This window comes from Phocoena sinus, chromosome 10 (genome assembly GCF_008692025.1).
Source record: "Phocoena sinus isolate mPhoSin1 chromosome 10, mPhoSin1.pri, whole genome shotgun sequence".
NCBI lineage: Eukaryota > Metazoa > Chordata > Mammalia > Artiodactyla > Phocoenidae > Phocoena > Phocoena sinus.
This window is the reverse complement of record NC_045772.1, coordinates 54246149-54272956: the sequence shown is the minus strand read 5'-3', so window position 1 is coordinate 54272956 and position 26808 is coordinate 54246149. Positions and strand designations below refer to the sequence as shown.

Below are 26808 nucleotides of genomic sequence, written 5' to 3'. Positions count from 1 at the left end.
TCTCAATGGTGAAAAACTAAAAGCATTTCCTCTAAGGTCAGGAAGAAGACAAGGATGTCCACTCTCGCCACTGTTATTCAACATAGTTTTGAAAGTCCTAGCCATGGCAATCAGAGAAGAAAAAGAAATAAAAGGAATCCATATTGGAAAAGAAGAGGTAAAACTGTCACTGTTTGCAGATGACATGATACTATACATAGAGAATCCTAAAGATGCCACCAGAAAACTAGAAAACTACTGTAGAAAACTACTAGAGTTAATCAGTGAATTTGGTGAAGTTGCAGGATACAGAATTAATGCACAGAAATCTTGCATTCCTATACGCTAACAACGAAAGATCAGAAAGAAAAATTAAGGAAACACTCCCATTCACGATTGCAACAAAAAGAATAAAATACCTAGGAATAAACCTACCTATGGAGGTAAAAGACCTGTACTCAGAAAGCTATAAGACACTGCTGAAAGAAATCAAAGATGACACAAACATATGGAGAGATATACCATGTTCTTGGCTTAGAAGAGTCAATGTTGTGAAAATCACTATACTACCCACAGCAATCTACAGATTCATTGCAATCCCTATCAAACTACCAATGGCATTTTTTACAGAACTAGAACAAAATATCTTAAAATTTGTATGGAGACACAAAAGACCTCGAATAGCCAAAGCAATCCTGAGGGAAAAAAAACAGAGCTGGAGGAATCAGACTCCCTGACTTCAGACTATACTACAAAGCTACAGTAATCAAGACAATATGGTACTGGCACAGAAACAGAAATATTGATCAGTGGAACAGGATAGAAAGCCCAGAGATAAACCCATGCACATATGGTCACCTTATCTTTGATAAAGGAGGCAAGAATATACAATGGAGAAAAGACAACCTCTTCAATAAGTGGTGCTGGGAAAACTGGACAGCTACGTGTAAAAGAATGAAATTAGAACCTCCCTAATACCATACACAAAAATAAACTCAAAATGGATTAAAGACCTAAATGTAAGCTCAGACACTATAAAACTCTTAGAGAAAAACATAAGAGGAACACTCTTTGACATAAATCACAGCAAGATCTTTTTTGACCCACCTCCTAGAGTAATGGAAATAAAAACAAAAATAAACAAATGGGATCTAATGAAACTTAAAAGCTTTTTGCACAGCAAAGGGAACTATAAGCAAGATGAAAAGACAACCCTCAGGATGGGAGAAAATATTTGCAAGCAAATCAAAGAACAAAGGATTAAGCTCCAAAATATACAACAGTTCATGCAGCTCAATATCAAAAAACAAACAATCCAATCAAAAAAATGGGCAGAAGACCTAAATAGACATCTCTCCAAAGAAGGCATTCACATGGCCAAGAGGCACATGAAAAGCTGCTCAACATCACTAATTATTAGAGAAATGCAAATCAAAACTACAATGGGGTATCACCTCACACCAGTTAGAATGGGCATCATCAGAAAATCTACAAACAATAAGTGCTGGAGAAGGTGTGGAGAAAAGGGAACCCTCTTGCACTGTTGGGAATGTAAATTGATCCAGCCACTATGGAGAACAGTGTGGAGGTTCCTTAAAAAACTAAAAATAGAATTACCATATGACCCAGCAATCCCACTACTGGCCATGTACCCAGAGAAAACCATAATTCAAAAAGACACGTGCACCCCAGTGTTCATTGCAGCACTATTTACAATAGCCAGGTCATGAAAGCAACCTAAATGCCCATCGACCGATGAGTGGATAAAGAAGATGTGGTACCTCTATACAATGGAGTATTACTCAGCCATAAAAAGGAACGAAATTGGGTCATTTGTAGAGATGTGGATGGACCTAGAGACTGTCATACAGAGCGAAGTAAGTCAGAAAGAAAAAAACAAGTATCGTATATTAACGCATATGTGTGGAATCAAAAAAAGGGTACAGGTGAACCAGTTTGCAAGGCAGAAATAGAGACACAGAAGTAGAGAACAAATGTATGGACAACAAGTGGGGAAAGTGGAGAGGAGGGTGGGATGAATTGGGAGATTGGGATTGACATATATACAGTAATATGTATAAAATAGATAACTAATAACGTGCTGTATAAAAATACATAAAATTAAATTTTAAAAGTCAGTTTCAAATATTTATAGAAAGATAAGGGCTCGATTTTACTAAAAAATGTTATATTTTTAAATGTATATTCATTTAAAATGAATTAATCTAGCATAGCATTAAAATTCCCATTAAGATTACTGGCAAATTTATTTGTTTTTGCAAAGTAACATAACCTTATGGGATAAGGACTAGCTTACAACCTTTAGAAAAAAAAATAGCAGCAGTAGTCATGAAAGATACAGAGGCTGTCTTTCGGGTTTATGTTTACATGTACTTTGTCGAAGTGTTTAAAGAGCCGTTGGTTTTGATATTTTCCACGACAGACTTTATTTGATTTAAAGAACACATAAGATGTGGATTATAAGTGACCAATGAAGATAGTATTAAAATATTTTAATTTGTTAGTTTTCTTTATTATCATTGAGCATGTAGACTGCCATCTTACTCTTTGGCCAAGGTTTATACTTACCCTGTCACTTAAACTAAAGTGTAGATACCCTTTAAGGATTTGGATCACTTGCATGGGTGTTGGTGTGGGTGTGGGTGTATGCATGAGCATATATTTGGGCATACTTTCCCTCTGTACTCTGACTTAAGTTTTATTATAATTTTACAGCTGATATATATGGGGTTTTTTTAACATGTTGAAAATGTGTAGGCCTTGCATTTTTGTAATATATAGGAGACCTTGATTTTAAGCACTTCTTTTTTTTTAACTTTTTTTTTTTAATTATTATTTATTTTTGGCTGTGTTGGGTCTTCGTTTCTGTGCGAGGGCTTTCTCTAGTTGCGGTAAGCGGGGGCCACTCTTCATCACGATGCGCGGGCCTCTCTCTATCGCGGCCTCTCTTGTTGCAGAGCACAGGCTCCAGACGCGCAGGCTCAGTAGTTGTGGCTCACGGGCCCAGTTGCTCCGTGGCATGTGGGATCCTCCCAGACCAGGGCTCTAACCCGTGTCCTTGCATTGGCAGGCAGACTCTCAACCACTGCGCCACCAGGGAAGCCCCCTAAGCACTTCTTAAAGGGGTAAAAGGAAAACCAGGATTCAGTTTCTTGTTACATGTCCTCAAAGTTAGATTCAAGAATCCAGTCACTGAGTGACTATATATGGAATTGCTGATAGGTGCCTTGAACTTTGTTACTGCTAATATAAAATAAAATATGAGTTATAAGGCTAGTGATCTGCAAAATCCAAAAGATGCTTGAACCCTTTTTTTTTTTTTCTTTAAGTTTAAAACAAGTAAATAGCTACAAGTCTATGAATTGCTCAAGGTTGCACTTCTTTGGAGCCTGCTCTTTTTGTTTAACTTTGGGATAGCTTGGTTTTTCAGTCTGAGAGTTGATCTTTTATTTGTGATGAAGGGGGGTGTTTTCTTAAAAATACAAAAATATTAGTGGGATAGCATTGTGTGTGTAAATTTTGGTTGATATGGTTTTGTGTGTTTTACCTGTTGGTTTGTTAGGGTGTGTATGTTTACTAAAGGCTTTGTTAGAACAAGCAGTAGTACAGTTCATTTTAACTGTTATAAAGTGAGAGTATAGAAGCTACAGTAGGAAGTATTTGAAATTATAAGTAAAAACTTAAAAAAAAATAATACCAGGGATAAATTATAGCCAATTGAGATTGTCAGAGTTACTGATTTACCATGTTTATTTGTAACACTGTATTCATTTATTTACATCATTATTTGCTTTTAGCAAATAACCTTGATTCTTGTTCAGGTTTGTTCTAGTGAATAAAAAAAATAATGATTGAAAGTATGCTTTTGAATTATATCCAAAGCATCCATCATAAATATCTTACAAGATAACCTATTAAAAATTAAGGAAGAATCTATCCTTTTCCACAAACAAATTACATGTAAAAAGAAAGAGGGATCTAACTTATTGACTTCTCTTAGTTCTTTGTAAAATTACCCTGATTCTCTAAGGTTGAATATTATGTAGGGTTTTTTTTAAGATTAATATTTATTATACTCATAGTACAAATTATCCTGAGGTTGTAATTACCTAGTTAAATAAACTGCATTAATCTGACAAACTAGAAGATTCTTTCCATAATAATAATAATACTGAAGTGTGTACTCGCTTCGAATCATTTCATTTTTGCATTGCTGATCACCCCAGGCTGTTTTCTGCATTTGAATACCAGATTTTGCTGGTCTAGCGTAGAATACTATAAATAGAATCTTCAATGCATCAGAACAGTGATGTCACAAAGGCCCTGGAAATCTCTGCTCTCACCTGTAACTAAAGCACAACTCTTCCTGCTTCTACTGTTCTCACTCTATTACAGTAGCAGAATGTAAAAGGGACATCAGTGAGATGATTTATTGCTGCGGGTGGTGTTTAAAATCTGAATGTTTTACATTTGATGGAGCAATGAAGAATGGAGCAAGCTGTGAAGCTGCTCCAGTTAATCAAGGGTAGAAAGACATAATGTGGTTTGTATTGGTTGGTGTGGTATATGATGCCGTGATTTTCTTGATTGAATGAGGAGTATATTAATTAAGGGGGTTATTTTGATTTAGGTCCGTGTTAAAAGTACCTGAGTTAAGTGCTTTATAAAAAAATTAATGACTGACCACGTATCTCAAATAGGTTTAAAGTACTCTGTTCATTATAACTATATGATGATAACTGGCTGCATTATGAAAAAGATTTTTTGTTTTCTTCCAGTGTGAAAAACTCAAATTATTGTCTCCCATCATATACTGCTTATAAGAACTATGATTATTCAGAACCTGGAAGAAACAATGAACAGCCCGGCCTCTGTGGCCTAAGTAACTTGGGAAATACGTGTTTCATGAACTCAGCTATTCAGGTAGGTCTTTCCAAACAAAGTGAAACTCATATGTTTTATGGTAATCAATAATATAAGAGGAATAGAGTTGGGTTTTACTTGTCAGAATAGAGTATTATATGTGTTTGGAGAGTTTGTGTTTTCATGGAAGATTTAAGCATACACATTTGAATCATTCATTCTAAGAATATCTTATCATGATTCTCGGTTAGGTGGCATGTGATTGATTATCATATAGTAGAAGATTAAATATAAGTTCATACAAAAAATATAATTCCAAACAGAAAACCTAGGCTCTCTGAGAATAAAATAAAGCTAGTGAGATCTCTCCTTTATATGAAGTCTCTTGCTTTCTTTAGACATTGGTGGGAATTTCAGAGAATAATTATTTTATGGTCACCAGTGTTCTAACTCTAAATAAAATTAATTTTAAATCTTTTTTTACCTTCATGTGAAATTAAGATTTGTAAAAATCAGAAATTTTTATGAACCTTTTGTATACATATTTTTAACAAATCACTTTCCCTTAATACTCTTTCAATTTGGGGATATAACAGATCACTGCCCTTTTTTTCCCTTTGTCTCTCCATAGAGCTTCCCTTTTCTTCCTGCTCTGTCTGTACCTTCTTCCAGTTTTACTTGTGAAATATTTATGTCTTTGATTGATTGTGAAGTAACAAGATCCATGTATACTTTAATATCACTGTTACTGTGCATAAAATTAGAGCTGGTTATTTTATTCCCCTTTTACAAATAAAATTCTGTATTTCAAAAAGCCCAAAATAATGGTATACTATTTTGATATTTGAATTTTAACCTTCTTTTGGAAGTCTTTTTTTTTTCTTTCTTTCCTTTTTTTTTGTGTGTGTGCAATTCTGAATTTCTATTTTTAAATCTGCAGTATTCTGTTCTCTATATTTTAATACTGAATCTCCTGTGCCCAGGAGGCACCCTCCAAAGATATAAATTAAATACAGATATGGATTGATAAGGACATTATTGCAAATCTTGACTATCTGAGAAAAGTATAGGACTCTTTATCATCCAAAATTCAAAATAAATCCTTTGTACATAGTCATTAATCCAGTTGTTTCCTAAATGAACCATTGTCTTTATAGCATTCTTGAAAAACTAGAAATTTAACTGTCATAACTCTTGACCAGGAGTTGGCAACTTTTCTTAGACATGCACTGGGATGTATAATTGATTAATTCCTGATATCTTGGTTTAGAGTTGAGCCACTCAGGAAATAGCCTATCTGCTGAAGCAGATACTGTGTAGGTTAATAAACTATTCCTTTATAAACTTTCTTTGATGAGTAATATTGCTTATACTTTAATGTGAATTACTTTATCCAAAAATTTTTTCTAGGATCCTAGCACTAGTTAGACAATTAAATTTTGAAATATTTTATTTTCCGGAAGAGGAGAAAGGGAACTCATCTGAGAAGAGCAAGCCAAAACATACTGATATCCTGGCAGTTATTTAGATAACAAAGTAAAGTGCATGGGTGCTGAGCTTTCAGAGTAGGAACAGGGCAGACATATTGTAATTTTGTTTGTATATCTGTTGGACTACCCTGCCTAATCATTGAAAAATCATCTTCAGCACCACCTCTGAAAAATGTTTTATATAATCGGTGGTTACATCAGTATCAGAAAACCCTTTCTCATATCACCAATCATATTAATTGTTATACAACTGCTTATCCTTGCACTACCAAAATTACTTTGGTTCTGGAGGCTTGATATTCTTGAGGTCTTTTGGGTTTTGTTTTGTTTTTTAACACTGTAGTATGGAAAACCAGTCTTGGTGCTTTTTCATAAGGATTAAGACTAGGATTTTCAAAAAGTTTTAATAGCATAAGCATAAAAAATTTGAGTCTATTAGAACAAGAGTTAGTGTTCTTGCTAATCATTCATGGTAGTCTCTAGCTTACATTCAAACTAAATTCCTTCTAGGGCAATATTACATTCTAGTTTCCTGTGCCTTTGTTATAGTCTATTTAGTGTTGTCTCCTTATGATTAACTCAATTTCTCAAAAACAAGTATTAAAATGAAATCTTCTAATCAGCTATGTTGAGCTAGATTTGGCATTTGTTGAACTTTTTTGTGTATGTTTAAGGTATAAGAAACTTCATTTATTAGTTTTTGCTTCTGTTCAAAGCAATTTTATTACAATAGGTATGTCTAATGCTGACCGTCTCTCTTAATATATTTCACCTTTACATGTTTCATTTCAACTGAGATATAGCCATGAGGGTGAGGCTTGTTAGGGTGATAGTTTGTAATTTTCTGATAATATCATAAAGTAAGAAAAAATTTTCATGAAAATTTTAGCAAAGTATTTTAAGCAGTGGATATTATTTTATGTCTGTATCTTGTTGGAAACTGTACTTTTTCTAAAATAAAACTCTCCAATCAAGTTGGAGAAGAGAAAAAATTAGTTTTAATTTTTGCTGCTTTTGACTTTTAATCCAAATCCAGAATTAGAAAAGCTAGTACTTCAGTTTTATTTTCTGAAAGCATCTGTGATTTTTAATTGCTTTAGATGTCAGCTCTCAAGTTGAAAATTCACCATAGGAGGGACTATAAAATGGTGGCAGTAGCCTATGTTATTCTTTTTCATGAACACCATGTAAGTTCTTACATCCACAGATGAAAAGGGTAAAAGATAGTTAATAGAGTAGATTTTTTAAAATAATGTTTTTAGATACTGTTTCCTCAGTTATGCTTTTTTTTCAAGTGACTTCTGTGACTTCTGTAAACTGAAGATAATTCATCAACTTCAGAAAATATTATTTTTAAAAATCTGATAATTTGTATTTTAATATAATTCCTTTTATTAATTCAATAATTCTAAAAATATGAGTGGTCTTTAGTACATCAGGCAGTGTAATTATTGATATATTGTTAACAATATGGATGTGAAAACATACCTATTTTTTCTTTGTGAGAATGGGTTATGCTTAACCCATCAGTAGCCTTAAGATGATGAAATTGTTTGATAGCTTGTGATTAAAAACTTAAGAAGCACCAATCTGAGTGTAATTTAATATCATTATTGTTATTATTCAATTTAATTATATTGATATTCAACATTTTCTCTGATTTAATGGTACAACTGAGTATTAAATTTTTCTAATGAGCACAGTACTGCCATACAGTTTCAATTTATCAAGTTAATATTTACTGAATGGCAAACATGTGAGATACTTTCAGACATAGATCCTGACTTATGAAGAGTATAGTCTTGATATTGTGATTTTTCACGTTTTACTTTTAGCATGAAAATTTTTTTTTAATTATTACTTTGAAAAGTTTAATTGTATCCTCAATATTTAAACAGATGTAGTGAAGTTGCTTTGGTTGGGTGAAGTGCCCGGAGTCCCATCTGCTTTCTTCTGTTTAGTGGCCCCAGAAGCATTCTCATGGGATCCCAGGACTCTGAGGAACAGTTTAAAAACCATATTCTGGCTAGAGAAAAGAAAACAACACATTAGAAATTAGCAATAAAAGTTAGAAGCACAGACTATGGAGTTACACTATCTGGATTGAAAACGTCTCTACTACTGATCACCTGTGCTGCCCTGTATAAGTTGTTTCTATAACTCATTTTTCTCCTCAGGTGAGGAAAATAATAGTACCCATATCTTAGGAGTTTTGTGGGGATTAAGTGAGTTGATGAATATAAAGCTCTTAGGATAGTGACTGGCATATTGTAAACGAATAGGTATTAGATTGTGATATTATTTTATCTTTTTAAATTGAAGGAGTCAAGCAGAATGACTTTGGGAAAATTCTACCATCCATAGTCCCTGTATTTATTTGTTCTCCTTTCCTACAAGTCTTATTCCACTTTGTCGGGACCTAGTGAATGAAGAAAGACTTGAATGTACTTTTAATTTTTTTTTTTGCTTAGTAGTATTACAATAGTGGTATTTATCATTATAAATCAGTATTATCCATTTCTGAGCTGTGTTAATTTAGCTCTCCTAGGCATACTGATAGGCAAGGGATATAACAACATAGAACTGTTGATGAATAAGCAATCTGCAGGAAATTTAAAATTCTTGAGTTCAGGTTATCTCTGGCCTCAGCCTTCTGAGTAGTTATGATTACAGGCATATACCACCGTGTCCCAGTGGTACAAATAAGTTAACAAAGTAGTTTTCTAGGGCCCTAAATATATTACTCCATTGAGAGAATGTCTGGTTTTTGAAATTTGCATTATTGGAGGTAATTTTAATTAGCATTAGTTGAGTAGATTTCAGGAGCACTCCAACCCTTGTCTTTTTCATTGTCAAGGCCTAGGAGGCTCATGACTGGCAACTCTTCAGATGGATTTGAAGCAGGGGAGTGATATATGGTCTTTTTCACTGGAAAGCTGCATGGCATGAGATAGTTGTTTTCAAACTCTTTACTTGGAAGTAATAGGTCTCCTTAAATAGACTCTAGGAATTCACTGAAAAAACTGATAGTAATCAAGAACCTGTTCATTATCCCTGTCACACAATGCAAAGTCAGTTGAAATTCCAGGCATTTTTAAGGTCAGCTTCTTCCTGTGATCTGTTGGGTTAGGGAAAAAAATCTTTCTGTAAATTCAGAAGAATATAGAAAGTTTTTTTTTATAAGACTTAATTAAAGAGAATGAGTGATACTACACAGAAATAATATTCTTTTAGGAAACTAGATTCTCATTATAATGTAAAACAGTAAAAAAGTCATTACTAAAGCTATTATTTCTGTGTTCTAGTACTTCATAGCTTTGAATGTGACTAAGTGTAATGCTTTTCTACACTTACCTGAGACTCTTATTTTGCATTTATTGGAACAAATTCTTGGAAACACACTTTAACATGAAGCTTTGTAATTTTATTCAAATTAACCAAACTTACAGCTGAATAAATGAACATAGTTTCAATCACAAAAAGAAACACCTAACCCCTGAGACATAAGGATTTTAAAAAACAGTTTAGGATTTTAAAGAAAATGACTTCCGATAAACTGAGAATGTGGCTGATTAAAAGTTCAAATAATATTCCTAGGGCAGACTTTTATCTATCCAAGCAATTAAACTCCATTATTTGAGTTTCTTCCATACCCTGTGCCAAAAATTACATGGCAAACTAGCACCAAGAATATGTTTAATTATCAAATGACAACTCAGTCAGATCTTTCCAATTTGATAAAGGTAAAGAAATGGAAACAGCCTTACTTGTATTAGAACCATTCACTTTCCCATCACAGATACCAATGTTTCTACTTCTCCCTTGTTTGCAGGGAAAGGGAGAAGTATCCCTTCCCTTTAGAAAAAGAAAAGGGGCTGGGAAAAGAGAACCTGAATTCTCAGGCAGCTTATTTGTGGAAAGAGTATATATAGCAAAGTTCTGTAAGTATTTAGTTTTCATAACTGGAGCAGAAACGGTATCTCTGAAAGAATGCCTTGTACCTGTGTAACTTGGCTAAAATGATTTCTAGTCATGAAAATATATGCCTTTCTTAACCAACAGTCTTACTTGTCTGTTCTTCACATTCTTCCAAATTAATATACAAATTTCTCTAGGATTAATGCTTCTATTTCTGTTAATAAAAACTTTCTAATGTTTTGTCAGTCCCTAATTCTATAATAGGAAATGACAGGAGTACAGGTTACAGGGGAAAGGCTTATTTCAAGGAGTTGTAAATAATTACATCTGATTTTAATACAGAATTGTTTTACATTATATTCACTAGGTAGAATTACTTGCAGTGCTAACATTTATGGCAGCAGTTTTTAATATAATCACACTGAAGTATCTTGTATTGATTTGAATAACTACTCAAAGTATCTGTAATTGAAAACATAAGAAATGTTAATCTTTAATATATAATGGTAACTACAAATTTGCCCCCTCTAACAAAACAAAACAAAAGAAAAAGCGGTTCCAGATTTACTTCTGTTACCTAAAAATCAAAAACAGTTCATTTTCTTGATGTCAAAATCTTTTCTAAAATACATTTTCTTCCTTTAATAAAGGTATGCATATCATTCAACACATTATGATTGGAATATTCTTAAGTATATCAGGGTTATGTTCTAAATTTTATAAATTGGTATTATTGAATAGTGTCACTAGAAAATATAAGATATTGGACTGATAGAGCCTTTCAAAGGAGAAAGACATGCTAAATTTCTCTTAAAGCCTTGTTTGTTGTCTTTTGCCTGTTCTAACGTATACATTTAAATTCTGGTCAATTGCGGCTATGCTGTTTTAATTACTGAAAGACCCTCGTCTGTTAGATGTTTTGCTTCTAATATCACACTTAAGATCGTCTTTCTATATTAGTTTGTGAGTAAAAATAGTTTGTGGTGATGCATGTTACCGATGATCAACTTCATTAGTGTTTTCACTTTGCCAATAACGGATGCTTAGTTCAGTAGTTTTTTTTTAGTAGTGTATATATGGAAACCAATTGCTAAGTGTTACCAATCACCTCTTTACAGTAATTTGTAAACTATACTATACTATACTGCGAGAGTGTCAGTGAGTTGGTTACTGAAAACCATTGCTTAATTAATAATAATATTTAAAATAACTTACTAATTCTCATAAATTCATGTTAAAATATTAATAGCCCAGTAATGAACTTGCAGTATCTGATAGTAACAGTATCCTTCTTTGCATAGTAAAGGTTGTTTTTCCTAGCATTGTCACTTTCTTAATTTCCTCTTCACAGAGACCCCTGGGTTAGGGCATCTGTTATCCTTATTTCACTGATGAGGAAATTGAGGCAAGGAAAGTTTAAGTGACTTGTCATTCACTAAGACAAGTTAATAAATGAGTTAGAACTGGGCTGTTATTCAGATATCCTGAGATAATGTATCTTTCATTATTATACTAGTTAGCTTGTAAGAAATGCTTTTAAAATGTTTCATTTTATTGTCACATATACATAACATAACATTTACCATTTTAACTATTTTTAACTTCAGTGGTATTAAGTACATTCACATTGTTGTGCAACCATTAAAAATGTTTTTATGTTTATGCCAAATATATGGCCCCCATAATACAAGATGTTCCCATAAGGTGTTCCCATAACTGTTTGCACGATTCAAACAGTTTCCCTGGGAGGTTATTTACACACTTACTCATTTGATGGTGTGTTCGAAATAGTTTAAGAACTCCTTTTGGAATTGCTTTCATTCTTCTGAATTTCACTGATGGATATTTCTCTTCCTTTGATGACAAAGTTGATTTTTCAAAAACCTGATGTTATTCAGAGCATTATCTGCAGAATATTATAGGTGATCAAACTAGATATTTTTTTTCAAAAAATATACTTGTGCAGTCATCCATTCATTTACTCAGCAAATATTCATCAAGGGCCCACTAAGTGCCTTTCACTCTGATAGGCAATAACTATACCATGGTGAACAAAACCAGTACTATTTCCATGGATCGTAGTCTAGTAGGGGAGATAAACGTTAAATAAATTGTGAATATTTTAAGCATCATGAAAAGAAAAAATCATGGAGAGTGCTCTGAGTATAACAAGAGCTGGGAGAGCACCTAATTTATATTGGATACCATGTTCCCCAGAAGTAACCTTTTAGCTATGACCAAAGAATAGGTGTTAGTTGGGCAGGTGAGAGTTGAAGTCAGATGGAGCAACAGCATGTGCAGAGCCCCTAAGGTGGGCAAGTTTGAGGAACCAAAGATGAGTAACCTGTGAGATAATATTTAAATGGAGGTGGGATAAAATGAGTTCAGAGAAATAGGCAAAAGCCAGATCATGTAGGGGGAATATGGATTGTAATGTATGAAAAGGCATTGAAGGTTCCAGGCTGCTATCATCTCATCTGGTTTATTGCATTTATCTTCTGGTTGATTTCTCTGCTTATACCCTTAACTCCTATGGTCTGTCCTCACAAGAACAGCCAGAGCGATGTTTTTAAACTTAAGGCACCTGTCACCCTTTGTCCATATCACTAAATGCCTTCTTATTTCACTCAACAGAAGCTAGAGTTCTTAAAAGAGGATATAAGGCATATAAGGCTGTGTATGATCTGGCTTCTGTCTTATTTTCTACCACTTTCCTCCATGCTCACTCTGCTCCATCCTCAGTAGCCCCCCTCACATATTGCACGAATGTTCCTGCCTTGGGGTCTCTGAACTTATAATCTCCTATACTTGGAATGTTCTTTCTCCAAATGTTTATATCCTTTCTTTCTCACTTCCTTTAGGTCTCTATTAATCAGTCAGATCCTTCCCCACTCACTGTATACGATGGTAACTGCCCTCTCCCATTCCATGACCACCTGATATATGCTGTATATATATATTTGAGTTTTTTTGTTTATCTGTTTGCCTCCCTCTACTCGCAACTCATGCTCCATGAGCACAGGAGTTTTGTTTTAGTCACTGCTATAGCCCCATTACCTCAAAGAGTGTCTGGCATGTATTGTAGAAGGCATTCAAATTAATGAAAAGTGAAGGAAATCACAAGTGTGTGTCTGGTTTTTGGCTTGTACATCATAATGAGAACATAATGGTAACAGTGGGAGGAGAGACACAGGAGAAGTAGGTTTGGGGTAAGGAGAAGATTATGAGTTAATTTTAGTCATGTTCAGTTTGTCATACCAATGAAACATCCAAGTGGATATATCATAGGCAGTTGGATATTCTAGTATGGAATATAGACCAGAGGCCTAGGTTAGAAATAAAAATATGACTGTAGATGGTATTTAAAATAAGGGAAATGATTGCATCTGTGAAGTGAGGCCATCTGTGAAAAAGAGATCCCAGGACTAAGCCTTACAATATAACATTTGAATATAACATTTGAATCTAACATTTGAAAGGCGGAAAGACACTACTGTTGCAACAGGAAAAAAAGAAATGGATTATGGACGCAAGCAGTTTCTAGATTTTGTAATGACTTCCATTATCCTAAAAGTACGAGACCAGATCATAAGCTAAGAAAGAAAGAATAAGATTGCTCAGCAATGTTGAGATCTCATTGTTTGAGACCTTAATGTTTAGCTACATGGTGCATAAAATAGATGGGTTCATACAGTAAAATGATTGGGTTCATCTAGGGCTGTAGAGAGAAAAGGTCAAAGGAATTAAGAGCAACTAGACTAATTTTCTTATTTAGCTAATCCAGTAAACATCCACTGAGACCTACTCCGTGCCAAGTGTTGTTCTAGACACTGGTGGTACAGAGTTGAACAAGACTGTGCCTATCCTCTTGAATGTCGTGCTGTGGTGAATGAGATAGCCATATAAATAAATAAGATGTAATATGTAACATGATAGAAAGCATGATCAGCCAAATGTTTTGAAAGCAAAGAAAAGAGAGCCATTGGGAAATAAGTGAGGCTTCACCAAGGAGGTGACACTTGAGTTGGGTCTTGATTTCATTTGATCGACTATATTATTCATTATGACTTATGTTTGGTTCATCTGGTCATAAAAATAGCAGTGACTTACCAGAGGTACAACTATAACATTATAGCTCATGCTTGTTACCACATTTTTCCACCAAAAAAATCCCTACATCAGAGGGAGAAACACTCCCAAACTCATTCTACGAAGCCACCATCACCTGATACCAAAACCAGACAAAGATGTCACAAAGAAAGAAAACTACAGGCTAATATCACTATGAACATAGATGCAAAAATCCTCAACAAAATACTAGCAAGCAGAATCCAACAGCACATTAAAACGATCATACACCTTGATCAAGTGGGGTTTATCCCAGGAATGCAAGGATTCTTCAGTATACGCAAATCAATCAATGTGATACACCATATTAACAAATTGAAGGAGAAAAACCATATGACCATCTCAATAGATGCACAGAAAGCTTTCAACAAAATTAAACACCCATTTATGATCAAAACCCTCCAGAAAATAGGCATGGAGGGAACTTACCTCAACATAATAAAGGCCATATATGACAAACCCACAGCCAACATTGCCCTCAATGGTGAAAAACTGAAACCATTTCCACTAAGATCAGGAACAAGACAAGGTTGCCCACTCTCACCACTATGATTCAACATTGTTTTGGAAGTTTTAACCACAGCCATCAGAGAAGAAAAAGAAAGAAAAGGAATCCAAATCGGAAAAGAAGTAAAGCTGTCACTGTTTGCAGATGACATGATACTATACATAGAGAATCCTAAAGATGCTACCAGAAAACTACTAGAGCTAATCAATGAATTTGGTAAAGTAGCAGGATACAAAATTAATGCACAGAAATCTCTTGCATTCCTGTACACTAATGATGAAAAATCTGGAAGTGAAATTAAGGAAACACTCCCATTTACCATTGCAACAAAAAGAATAAAATATCTACGAATAAACCTACCTAAGGAGACAAAAGACCTGTATGCAGAAACCTATAAGACACTGATGAAAGAAATTAAAGATGATACAAACAGATGGAGAGATATGCCATGTTCTTGGATTGGAAGAATCAACATTGTGAAAATGACTATACTACCCAAAGCAATCCACAGATTCAGTGCAATCCCTATCAAACTGCCAAGGGCATTTTTCACAGAACTAGAACAAAAAATTTCACAATTTGTATGGAAACACAAAAGACCCCGAATAGCCAAAGCAATCTTGAGAAAGAAAACCAGAGCTGGAGGAATCAGGCTCCCTGGCATAAGACTGTACTACAAAGCTACAGTAATCAAGACAGTATGGTTCTGGCACAAAAACAGATATATAGATCAATGGGACAGGATAGAAAGCCCAGAGATAAACCCATGCACATATGGTCACCTTATTTTTGATAAAGGAGGCAAGAATATACAGTGGAGAAAAGGCAGTCTCTTCAATAAGTGGTGCTGGGAAATGGGACACATGTAAAAGAATGAAATTAGAACACTCCCTAACACCATACCCAAAAATAAACTCAAAATGGATTAAAGACCTAAATGTAAGGTCAGACACTATCAAACTCTTAGAGGAAAACATAGGCAGAACACTCTGACATAAATCACAGCAAGATCCTTTTAGACCCACCTCCTAGAGAAATGGAAATAAAAACAAAAATAAACAAATAGGACCTAATGAAACTTAAAAGTTTTTGCACAGCAAAGGAAACCATAAACAAGATGAAAAGACAACCCTCAGAATGGAAGAAAATATTTGCAAATGAAGCAACTGACAAAGGATGAATCTCATGCAGCTCAATATCAAAAAAACAAACCACCCAATCCAAAAATGGGCAGAAGACCTAAATAGACATTTCTCCAAAGAAGATATACAGATTGCCAACAAAAACATGAAAGGGGGCTTCCCTGGTGGCACAGTGGTTGAGAGTCTGCCTGCCGATGCTGGGGACACGGGTTCGTGCCCCGGTCTGGGAGGATCCCACATGCCGCGGAGCGGCTGAGCCTGCGCGTCCGGAGCCTGTGCTCCGCAACAGTGAGAGGCCCGCGTGCCGCGGAAAAAAAAAAAAAAAAAAAAAAAAAACATGAAAGGATGCTCAACATCATTAATCATTAGAGAAATGCAAATCAAAACTACAATGAGGTATCACCTCACACCGGTCAGAATGGCCATCATCACAAAATCTACAAACAATAAATGCCTCAGAGGGTGTGGAGAAAAGGGAACCCTCTTGCACTGTTGGGAATGTAAATTGATACAGCCACTATGGAGAACAGTATGGAGGTTTCTTAAAAAACTAAAAATAGAACTACCGTATGACCCAGCAATCCCACTGCTAGGCATATACCCTGAGAAAACCATAATTCAAAAAGAGTCATGTACCACAGTGTTCATTGCAGCTCTATTTACAATAACCAGGACATGGAAGCAACCTAAGTGTCCATCAACAGATGAATGGATAAAGAAGATGTGGCACATGTATACAATGGAATATTTCGCAGCCATAAAAAGAAACGAAATTGAGTTGTTTGTAGTGAGGTGGTTGGTCCTATATACGCTACCAAATGTAAAACCGATAGCTAGTGGGAAGCAGCTGCACAGCACAGGGAGATCAGCTTAGTGCTCACGTACAGGGGTGGGATTGGGAGGGTGGGAGGGAGGGAGACAAGAGGGAAGAGATGTGGAGATATGTATATGTGTGTTGCTGATTCACTTTGTTATAAAGCAAAAACTAACACACCATTGTAAAGCAATTATATTCCAATAAAAATATTTTTAAAAAATCATATTTTACCACAGTAAAAACCACATTGTTCATACACTCAATAAACACATACTGACACCTCCTGGGTGCTAGACAGCAATGCTTTTTCATACGTCTGCCAACTCTAAAAAGAGAAGTACCTAAATATTTTGAGCAGTGACAATATCAATGAAACAAACATATAGTCTCCTAAAGTAATTAAGTCAAAAATGATGTTCATATGAATTTGAAGTGTTTGCTGGAAAAATCACTCTTTGCTTTATAATCAAGTCCCATGTATAATTAAAAATATGTCTTCATGTAGATTTTTTAATATATAAATTTATTTATTTTTGGCTGCTTTAGGTCTTCATTGCTGTGTGCAGGCCTTCTCTAGTTGTGGCGAGGTGGGGGCTACTCTTCGTTGAGATGTGCAGGCTTCTCATTGCCGTGGCTTCTGTTGTTGCGGAGCGTGGTCTGTAGGTGCTTAGGCTTCTGTAGTTGCAGCACAGGGACTCAGTACTTGTGGCGCACAGGCTTAGTTGCTCCACAGCATGTGGGATCTCCCCAGATTAGGGCTCGAACCCATGTCCCCTGCATTGGCAGGCAGATTCTTAACCACTGTGCCACCAGGGAAGTCCTATTTAGAGAGGTTTTGTTTTGAATATAAACTCAATCATTGACTGACACACACACGCCAATATACATACACACGTACATATTTATTATGCATATATGAATGAATACATATATTTTTAAATAGTTTTGGTATATCATTAAGGTATTTTGTGTAATTCTTCAGTAATTGCCCACGGCTTTTCTAAGCATTATGTACCTTGCCCAAGAGAAAGCTTTCAGTAACTGTTTTTAAAAGAAATTAAAAACAAGTTCTTGACCAAAATATTACTAACTGTTCATAAGGAAATTCTTAATAGCAAGGTATAATATACTTTATGATTCCTCTTACATTTATTGAATACCATACCAAAAGTATCTATATCATCATAATTATGCCACCATCTTCCTGAGACCTCTCTTACCTTCCCTGAGACTTGTTCCATTAATTGTCTCTTCTTTGTTCTATATCTTTAACCTCACCTCTTCACTGTCTTCCTTTCCTCGTATATGCATGGTCAACTCTTTTTTTTAATGGGGTGGGAGGGAGATGGAGTGAGGAGTAGTACCCTTGACCTTGAAAAGCGTGGTCTGTCTTCCCTACTTTCTCATGTCCCATTCAATAGCCCTCATGTCTGCAGCTTAGCACAGTAGTTAAAGCTTAGATTTTGCAACTTGACTGCTTGGATTCAAATCCTAGTTCTGTTACTTGTAAGTTGTGTGACCTTGGATAAGAAACTTTTTAGTTTATCTGTTAAATGGAGATAACATGCTTAAGTGCTTGGCACATAACAAACAACGTGCAAGTATCAACTGCTGTTATATCATCACTGTGACCATCATACCACCCCACAGAAATTGTTTTTGGTAAGGTCATTCTTGACTCCGTTTCCTAGGCTCTTTGTAGCCCCTTTACCTTTGAGAAGTTGACATCTGCTTAAAAGTGACAAATCCCAGATCTGTCTCCACCATACTTCTCCCTCCTGAGTTTTCCTCCAAAATATAACTATTAGATGGACATTTCTGCCTAAACAATATTAAAGATAACTCAAACTCAGCATGTGTATGACTAAACATATTTCCTAGAAACCCGATGCTTTTATTTATTACACTCCCTTATAGGTGCAACCATTAATTAACCCAAGTCAAAACCTGAGACTTACCACAAGTTCTATTCATTCTACTACCTCTTAAGTGTCACTTGTATCTATCTTTTCCTTTCCTGTCAGTACAGTATTTTAACACTTGAGCATCTTTTAAGTGAACTTTTGAAAAATTCATCTAACTCATCTCTTTGTTCCATCATTTATCCTCTTCTAATCCATTTAGTACACTCCTCCCAGAGTCAGTTTTTAAAAGCAAATACCTCCTTGCTTAAAACCCATTTCCAGGACTTCCCTGGTGGTACAGTGGTTAAGAATCCGCCTGCCAATACAGGGGACACGGGTTCGAGCCCTGGTCCAGAAAGATCCCACATGCCGCAGAGCAGCTAAGCCCATGCACCACAACTACTGAGCCTGCACTCTAGAGCCTGCGTGCCACAACTACTGAAGCCTGCTCGCCTGGAGCCCCCTCACCCCCACTGGGGAAAGCCCACACAGCAACGAAGACCCAACACAGACAAAAATTAATTAATTAATTATTTTTTAAAAAACCTCATTTCCTATCACCTAAAGGATAAAATCCAAACCGGACCCTACCTAGCTCTTTAACCAAAACTAAAAGTTCTTGGAATTCATTAAGTTTCAAGTCTCTTTATATATAATGTTACCTCTTCCCTAGTTGCCTTTCACACACACACATGCATGCATGCACACACACATACAAACACACACACACCCCTTTTCCTCTATCTCTTCTGGACAAATACCTACTACACAGTAAGAATCATGAAATTAGAGGCTATCTTTGGTTTTCTTTTATATCCCCAATGTTTGGTATAATGCCACATAATAGTAACTACATTAGAACAGTGTTTCTCACAGTGTTTGGATGAGACAGTGCTGGTCAACAATAAAATAACTATAGAACTTAAGCATAAGTGAGTGATCCAGAACTTTTATAGCAGTTAGGTTAGTTTCATATCTATTAAATCTAATAATTTTAAAATGGGTCTTTCTTTTCTGTATGTTATTTCTTACTTCATTTTTCTAGTGGTTCATTTTTATTTTCTAAAAAACTTTATAGAAGTATCAGTCTGTGACAGTTTGAAAATTTAAAAAGATACTAGTCCTTCCACATAGATGATTTGAGAAGCACTGCATTAGGAAAATTTACCTGAAATATTTAATACTTGACCTGTACCAGATTAATGATATTTCTGGAGCTGTCTAAATGTCAAAGAGCACAATAATTTTTAAAAGAATTGTAGCTTTTAATATATATATTTACTTCTTGCAAAGACCTACCAATTTATATAAAGTCTAATAAACACTACAGCTTATGTTCTGCCGATGTAGCCAGTCTGATAGTACTTGAATTGGGCTGCCATGTTAATCACAGCTTGGCAGAACATACCCTACTACTCTGCAAATTGTTTCTTGAACGATTTCACAGTGAATGGCATGAAAACATTTTAGAACAGTATTTCTGTATTTCTAGTCTCTTAACATAATGGTCTTCTGTTCTTAATATTTGTTGAGTGATTAATCAAATAAATTTAAAGTTCTCTTTTATTATGAAAATAATTAGAAACCTTCATAGTTATGTTATCACATAGTCCTTAAATTTCTGTTTCAACTCAGCTTAAGTATTAATATTGTCAATTATGGGCCTAGTGTAATGAAATGATGCAGAGAAGTATATGACTTGGTAGTTCTTTCAAACAATGTAGTAAGTCAGTTAAACTTTCTAAAAAAATTCTGCTGTCCCTTTCTTTATGCCTTAGCAGGATAACTAAAAGATGAACAAATCACATAATTCTTAATACTAATTTATTCAAAAATGTTTCTTTACTGAGTATTATGTTCAGGGGACTGAACAAAACTTTAAAACACTTGTTTTTTCTTAAAACCTTTCACTGTCTTGCTTGCTTAAAGTATTGGCATTCATTTCATTGTGAGCCAGTTTTAAATTATTAATAGGGTAATTAATAGGTAATAAGCTACTGAACATTAAAATTGAACTAATAAGCTTTAGTTCTTTAAAATAAATATAACTTACGCTAATATTTATTAATGTTATTAGAACCATTTAGCTTAAGCATGCTTCCCATAAACTGAATATCTAAACATAAAAATCATTCAATAAATAGCCTGTTACTTAAAAAAAAATTAAACAATTGCTATTACAATCTAGTAGTTTTAAAGCATCATACAACTACCTAGGCTTACCTTAGCATCAATTGTTGATCTAATCGTTATCCCAGAAACTTTCAAGTTTCTCTCTATTGCAAGTGGATCTTCTATCCAGTTTCTACTTTTAGCTTTTAATATGAAAAAATCACTGGTCTTTATATAATCATGTTTTCTTAAGCGTGACACCTCTAGTTATAGGACTTACTGCAAGTAACAGGGTAGTCCTTTTGACAAAATTTTCCTTCCTCAATCCCGTAGATGAGGAGGGGATAGGCATTGACATTTCTTTGCTAGCCAAAAGGTTTCCCATTAGTTCTCATACTTCCCAAGCTTTCATAATAATTCTTAATTAAATTCAAGTAGCGTGTGAAGAGAGATTAGATAGAATTTGAAGAAAGGGTGACAGCAGGGACTTTAAATGAAGTTTAATTTTATTCATGTGCAAAGCATAGTGACCAGATTAATGATAAACATGAAAATGTTAGAACATCTTTGTGCAATTCAAAAATACTGCCTTTAGAACTACTTTATGTAAAATTTCAATATTTTAAGTCAAGTGTATGGCAGTTCTCTCTTCACTAACTAGGTGGGAGAGGGAAGAAAACATACTTAAAGTTTTTAAAACTAAATAAATAAAAAGAAAGTTATATCCACTTATATTTTACTTACACAAATTTGTCCTTTAAAGAAAACTTGAAGAGAGAATGGAAATGTAAAGCAAAATAGAGCTATAGTTGTATTTGTTTTCCTAAAATATATGGAGAAACTTCAGAATTGATCTCAAATATAATGAGATTTGCCTTTCCTAGGAAAAAAAAAATAAAACATGAAGTGTCTTAAAAATATCTCATTTTCCAAACTTCCGTGGTGAGGGGCCAGGCTTATATTTGTAGTTCTTCATTGTAAAAGTCTACGTCATAGTTTTCTGTCTTATCCACTACTTTTTTACAGAACTTGAGCCAGTATCCCAGTTTTAATAAAATGCTTTGGAGTTATACAGTACCTTTTTAGAACGTTTATACTCTTGTCATGACGAATTGAAAAATAACATGACAAATTCGAAAATTCTTTATCCATCTAATCTTAAAATCCAAAATAAGATATTTGGGGGAATTCTAAGATTACTTTAACCATGGATTACTTTAGGTTTTATTTTTTAAATCATAAGAAAATAAAATGGTTTCCTCATTTTAGATTGGGTTTTTAGTATTGGTCAGTTTGAAAGTGTAGCTACTTTAAGAGTTGTGAGTGGCGTTACATTTTGATCAGTTACAGAATGAGTTACACAACTCAAAGGCTTTAGGTAATCAAAAATTAAGTTTGTTTTCTTTCCTGTTCTAGTTACCGGTTTACTAAAATAGTGAGCATACATGATCACTTGAAAATTGGGCTTCTGGAGCACCTGAACAGAAAGGGAGTGGTTCATATTCAGCATTACAAAAGACAACTTTCTCTTTTTGAAGGGGATTACTTTGACTATTTTCCAGGTACTGGGGAAATTCCAGATTCATTACAAGTTATTGGGATGGCTATTAATTATTCATTTCCTAAAATATGTTGATTATAGACTTGAGATTTGGTTATATAGAACTTTATTTCAATTCATCAATTTTTTAAAAATATATAGAAATTTATAGTGAAATACAAAATTGAGACTCTTACATGAGTCACTCTTTCAAAGAACTCGAGAAACATCAGTCTTACTGATCAGAACATATTTAATGGAAGAACTTTTTGAAAGTAATGTAAGAGGAATAGGATTTTTGCATGTGTATGTAAGGAAAAGTTATGTACAAAACATTGTAGTCTTTCCTGAAATGAGAGAGAATCATACTTCACATAATACTCCAATTTTAAGATGTTGGGTTAAGGGCAGAAATTTATAACCAGAGAGTTTTTCATAGATAATTAATACTTTATAAAATAGTCCAATGGTATATGCATTCTTTTTAAAAAAGTTCTTCATGGTGACAGTGATTAAAGGTCTGTATACATTGAGCCATGTAGAATGTCCACTGGATGAGATACTTGATTATTTAGAAGAATTTTTTTAAGAATTGTGGTGTCTAGTTCCAGGTTGATTTGGGAAAAAGAGTCTTCATGAAAATATATTACCAAATATTTTTCTTTCACATATCTTTTACTTATATGGATTTATCTTGACAGTTATTTTTTGGAGTATTCACAATAGTTATTTTTCCTTCATTAAGAAAGCCTCTTTAGGCATTATTTGGACTTTATTTTTGAATTTGTAGAACTTTAAATAGGTTATAGTTATATAACAGGGTGCAAATTCAGATCTTAGTCAAGTGTTTTCCCACTGTTCTCAGTCTCTAAGGACTGATTTACTGTATAAGTTTTTATTCATTTATCACACCTTTATTACGGTATGTGCCAGGCATTGTGCTAGATGCTAAGTTACAAAGGTGAATAAGACATGGACTCTGCTTTCAAGATAAGGACAGTCTAAGTGAGTTCAAGGTACAGCATTAGTCCAGAAGAAGGAATGTTAGTTCTTCCTTGAGGTGCTGAGATGTTGAGATGAGTTTTAAAGAATAAATAGGAATTTCTTACAGGGGAAGGATGTTCTAAGAAGGGGAGGAGTACATGCTAAGGCTCAGTCTTAATAGGTTAAACTAAGGAATATATCTTAAGACCCCTTATTCAAATTCACATTCAAGAATACTCTTACTTGCAATTTCCATTTTAAATGCATATGTGAGCACAAGTAGAGAACTACAAAGCCATTTTGAGGAACAGATACATTTGCTCACAAAACGATTGGCTTGCACATAATACACCATTCTCATCATTCCTCATGGATCAATATCTTTTCATGCTAGCTTATATCCTCAACCTTCCAGTTAGCCAGCTGTGAAGATGCTGTATCACAAAGGCTAAATTAATGAATGCCAAAAGTCTACCATACACTAAATATGAAATTTTAGTGTTTCATATTACCATATACTAAATGTGAAATTTAGTTTTTTAATCCTTAGACCTTCAAATGCTCTTGTCAGTTTTGCACACTATTAACTTGCCTAGGGATCATAAAAAACATTTAAATAAATAATTTGCCTAGTTAACGAGTGCATTTGCCTGTTGATTAATGTAGCTTTTTTACTTTTTCTCTCTTGCATCAAGAATTGAAACTACTAGTACAGAATCTTTTTCTTCAGTCTGATTATTGCTTTATTTTTAACATGGTATTTGATAGAATTCTACCCAATATTAGGACCAACTCTAGACACAATTATAATACAAACAAAATGTGGCTTGAGATACGTGTTTTATGATCAGTCACATTACTTCATATATGGACCTCATTTTTTTGGTGATGACTTGTAAGAGGTAGTTCTTAAACTATGAAAGTGTTGGCATTTGTTAGTGTCAGGCAGTTGAAATCAAATGAATTAACAGGTGAAGCTCAAAATGGCCTGTGACTATTAGAATGTCACAAAACTCATAAGTAGCTGTAAAAATGACATACTAATATTGTTTATATAATCCTTTTTGTTTTTATCATACATTCATATATATTCTCAGGTTTTGTGGGGGGGGGGTTTTATTCTCAGTTTTTGCTAAGAATAACCATGTATGTTAAGGATGAGGGTTTTTGTTTTTTTTTTTTTTTTGCAGTTCAGGAAACATTGAGAATAAGAGATATATCCACATAGGCACAACATATGTTGTATGATTTCTAGTCCATATTACATTACTGGAGTAAAGTATCATGAGTTAAAAAGGACATTTCCTATGTCTACATATGTAGGACTTCTAATATATATATATGCCTTAAGAAAGGAATTGTTCTGGAACAGTCCCAATCAGATAGGAAAGTGATGTTTTTATAATAGAAGAATCTTTGAGAGAAATGCTTCAGAACTCTGGTTATAGTTTTTATTATTGAACTAATGAAAGTTATCTTTATTCTTTAAAACATTGTATTTAATGGCAGCCAGTCCAGGTATCCAATTTTCTTGTAATTGTCGAAGATGTTCATGTTTCTAAGATAGCTTCATGTTTAAAGACTGAATAATGAGTTGCATAAATTAAAAATCAAGCTGTATTATGACCAAATTTAAGAAATGGGCTTCTTTCTTCTCCCAGAATGATGGCATTGAATACTGATGTCACCTGGAGGAAATATTTTAGTTGTTTGAGCTCTATTACAATAGTTCCTTGAAATTTATACCAAAAGAGAACTTTTAATGTTTAACTGGTTTTCATATTATTTCAAGAATATAGTGACTCCTATAATAACATTACATTCAAGGTGAAGGAGAAAATTATGGTATTTTCAACATGAGGAAAAAAAGTCTAACATCAGTTTAGTTTTTAAACTATTATGATCTATGTAGTAGAACAGTTAAACTGGCTATTGAATTTCTGTATTTGTGTTTCAGAAAATTTTTATAAAAATTAAGGTTGTGAGTTCCTTGAAACATTATGTTCAGCAAATAAGATGCTTTGGGGGACCATTTAGGATTTAATAGTTTACATTTAAATATAAAGTTTGTCTCAAAATATATTGGTTATGATATCTTGACAGGAAATACAGGCAGTTACTTACTAAGGCTATTTGTGCTTTGTTGTTTAGTTTGTTATCAGTGAATTATAATCAGCTTCAAACTGGCATGAGTCACTATGAAAATAAGCACTGGTCTCTGTGTCATTGACTTTTTAAAAATCCAAGTAGAGGCCCACTACAAAGCAGATGGTAGATTAAATGAAAGTCAAACAAAAGGGGACCAGGGAGTTTTTAATAGGTGCTGTCTTTTTTGGATTTAGTATTCAGGTAGAAGTGCTTGAAGAAACTTTTGAAATTATTCATTACAAGCAAAAATATTTTTGCCTTACTTTGTGATATTTCATTCAACAAAATTTGAATACTCTGTGCCAAACATTGAAAGAAAAGAGTTAAAACAAAAGAAGAAGAAGAGATGGAGGATAAACACATTAGTAAATATAGGCAAAAAACATTTTAACTAAGCATGCATTTATTGTATACATGCTAAATGCCAAGGGACATTGTGCTCAGTGCTAGAGACATGAATTTAAAGGATATCATGATTCCTGCTCTCGTGGAAGTCTCAGTCTATTTGGCAAGACAGACAACCTAAAAATTAAAGTTACACTATATTATAAAATAAATGCTGTAATAAAAGTAAGCACTAAGCAATAAGGAAACATACAGGAGGAAACGCTATAAGGGAACCTGGGAATCCTTCCCAGACAGGGTACCTGAATGGTTTAGTAGAAGTTAGTAAGGCAAAGAAGGTATATTTCATATAGGTAGAGTAATGAGAACTTAAAAAGTGAGAGAATGCATGGAGGTCAAAGAACCACAAGTAATCAAATAAGGCTGGGATGGAAGTTTTTTTGTTTTTTGTTTTTTTAAAGGTATTTTATTGACAAGGGATGAGGCTAAATAGATGGGCAAAAGACAGACCCTTCTAAAGATTTGAAATTTTAATCTGAAATTGCTATTAAAGGATTTGTAGCAAGGAAGTGACATAATTAAGTCATAAATTTTAGTGACAAATTTTAGAAAGATCACTCTGGATGCTATGGAAAGCTAAAAAGATTTTCAATTATAGTTGGAAGCTCTTTGCAAGATAAGGATAAACATGAATAATTAGGTAAAAACAAAGCTCAAGAATTATTCATGTTTGCACAACTTGATTTTTTGAAGTGTTTAAACGGTAAAGCATTAGGTTCTTTATATAATTGTTACACGCAGTAGTAGAATATTATATTCTTAGTATAACCCTGAGCTGATCAAATATAAGGATTTGAAAACTAATTAATAATTGTTGTAAATGCTGTCTGACCTCCAGTTTGCCTCAGC

At 34.1% G+C, this 26808-nt stretch overlaps 1 protein-coding gene across 6 annotated transcripts in view; it reads left to right on the top strand.

The window, feature by feature from the left end:
* USP15 (ubiquitin specific peptidase 15) overlaps window positions 1-26808 on the top strand; it is a 131121-nt gene that overhangs the window by 77027 nt on the left and 27286 nt on the right. For 4 of the 6 annotated variants that reach the window (XR_004351700.1, XM_032645045.1, XM_032645044.1 and 1 more), the window contains one exon: window positions 4779-4923. Coding sequence is in view for 4 of the 6 variants with exons in the window: in XM_032645045.1 (XP_032500936.1) it covers window positions 4779-4923 (145 nt within the window). In the remaining 2 variants the exon portion in view is untranslated. Of the gene's footprint in view, window positions 1-4778; window positions 4924-22298; window positions 22445-26808 lie in introns of those variants that run through there. The other 2 variants (XM_032645048.1, XM_032645047.1) reach the window with 2 other exon arrangements.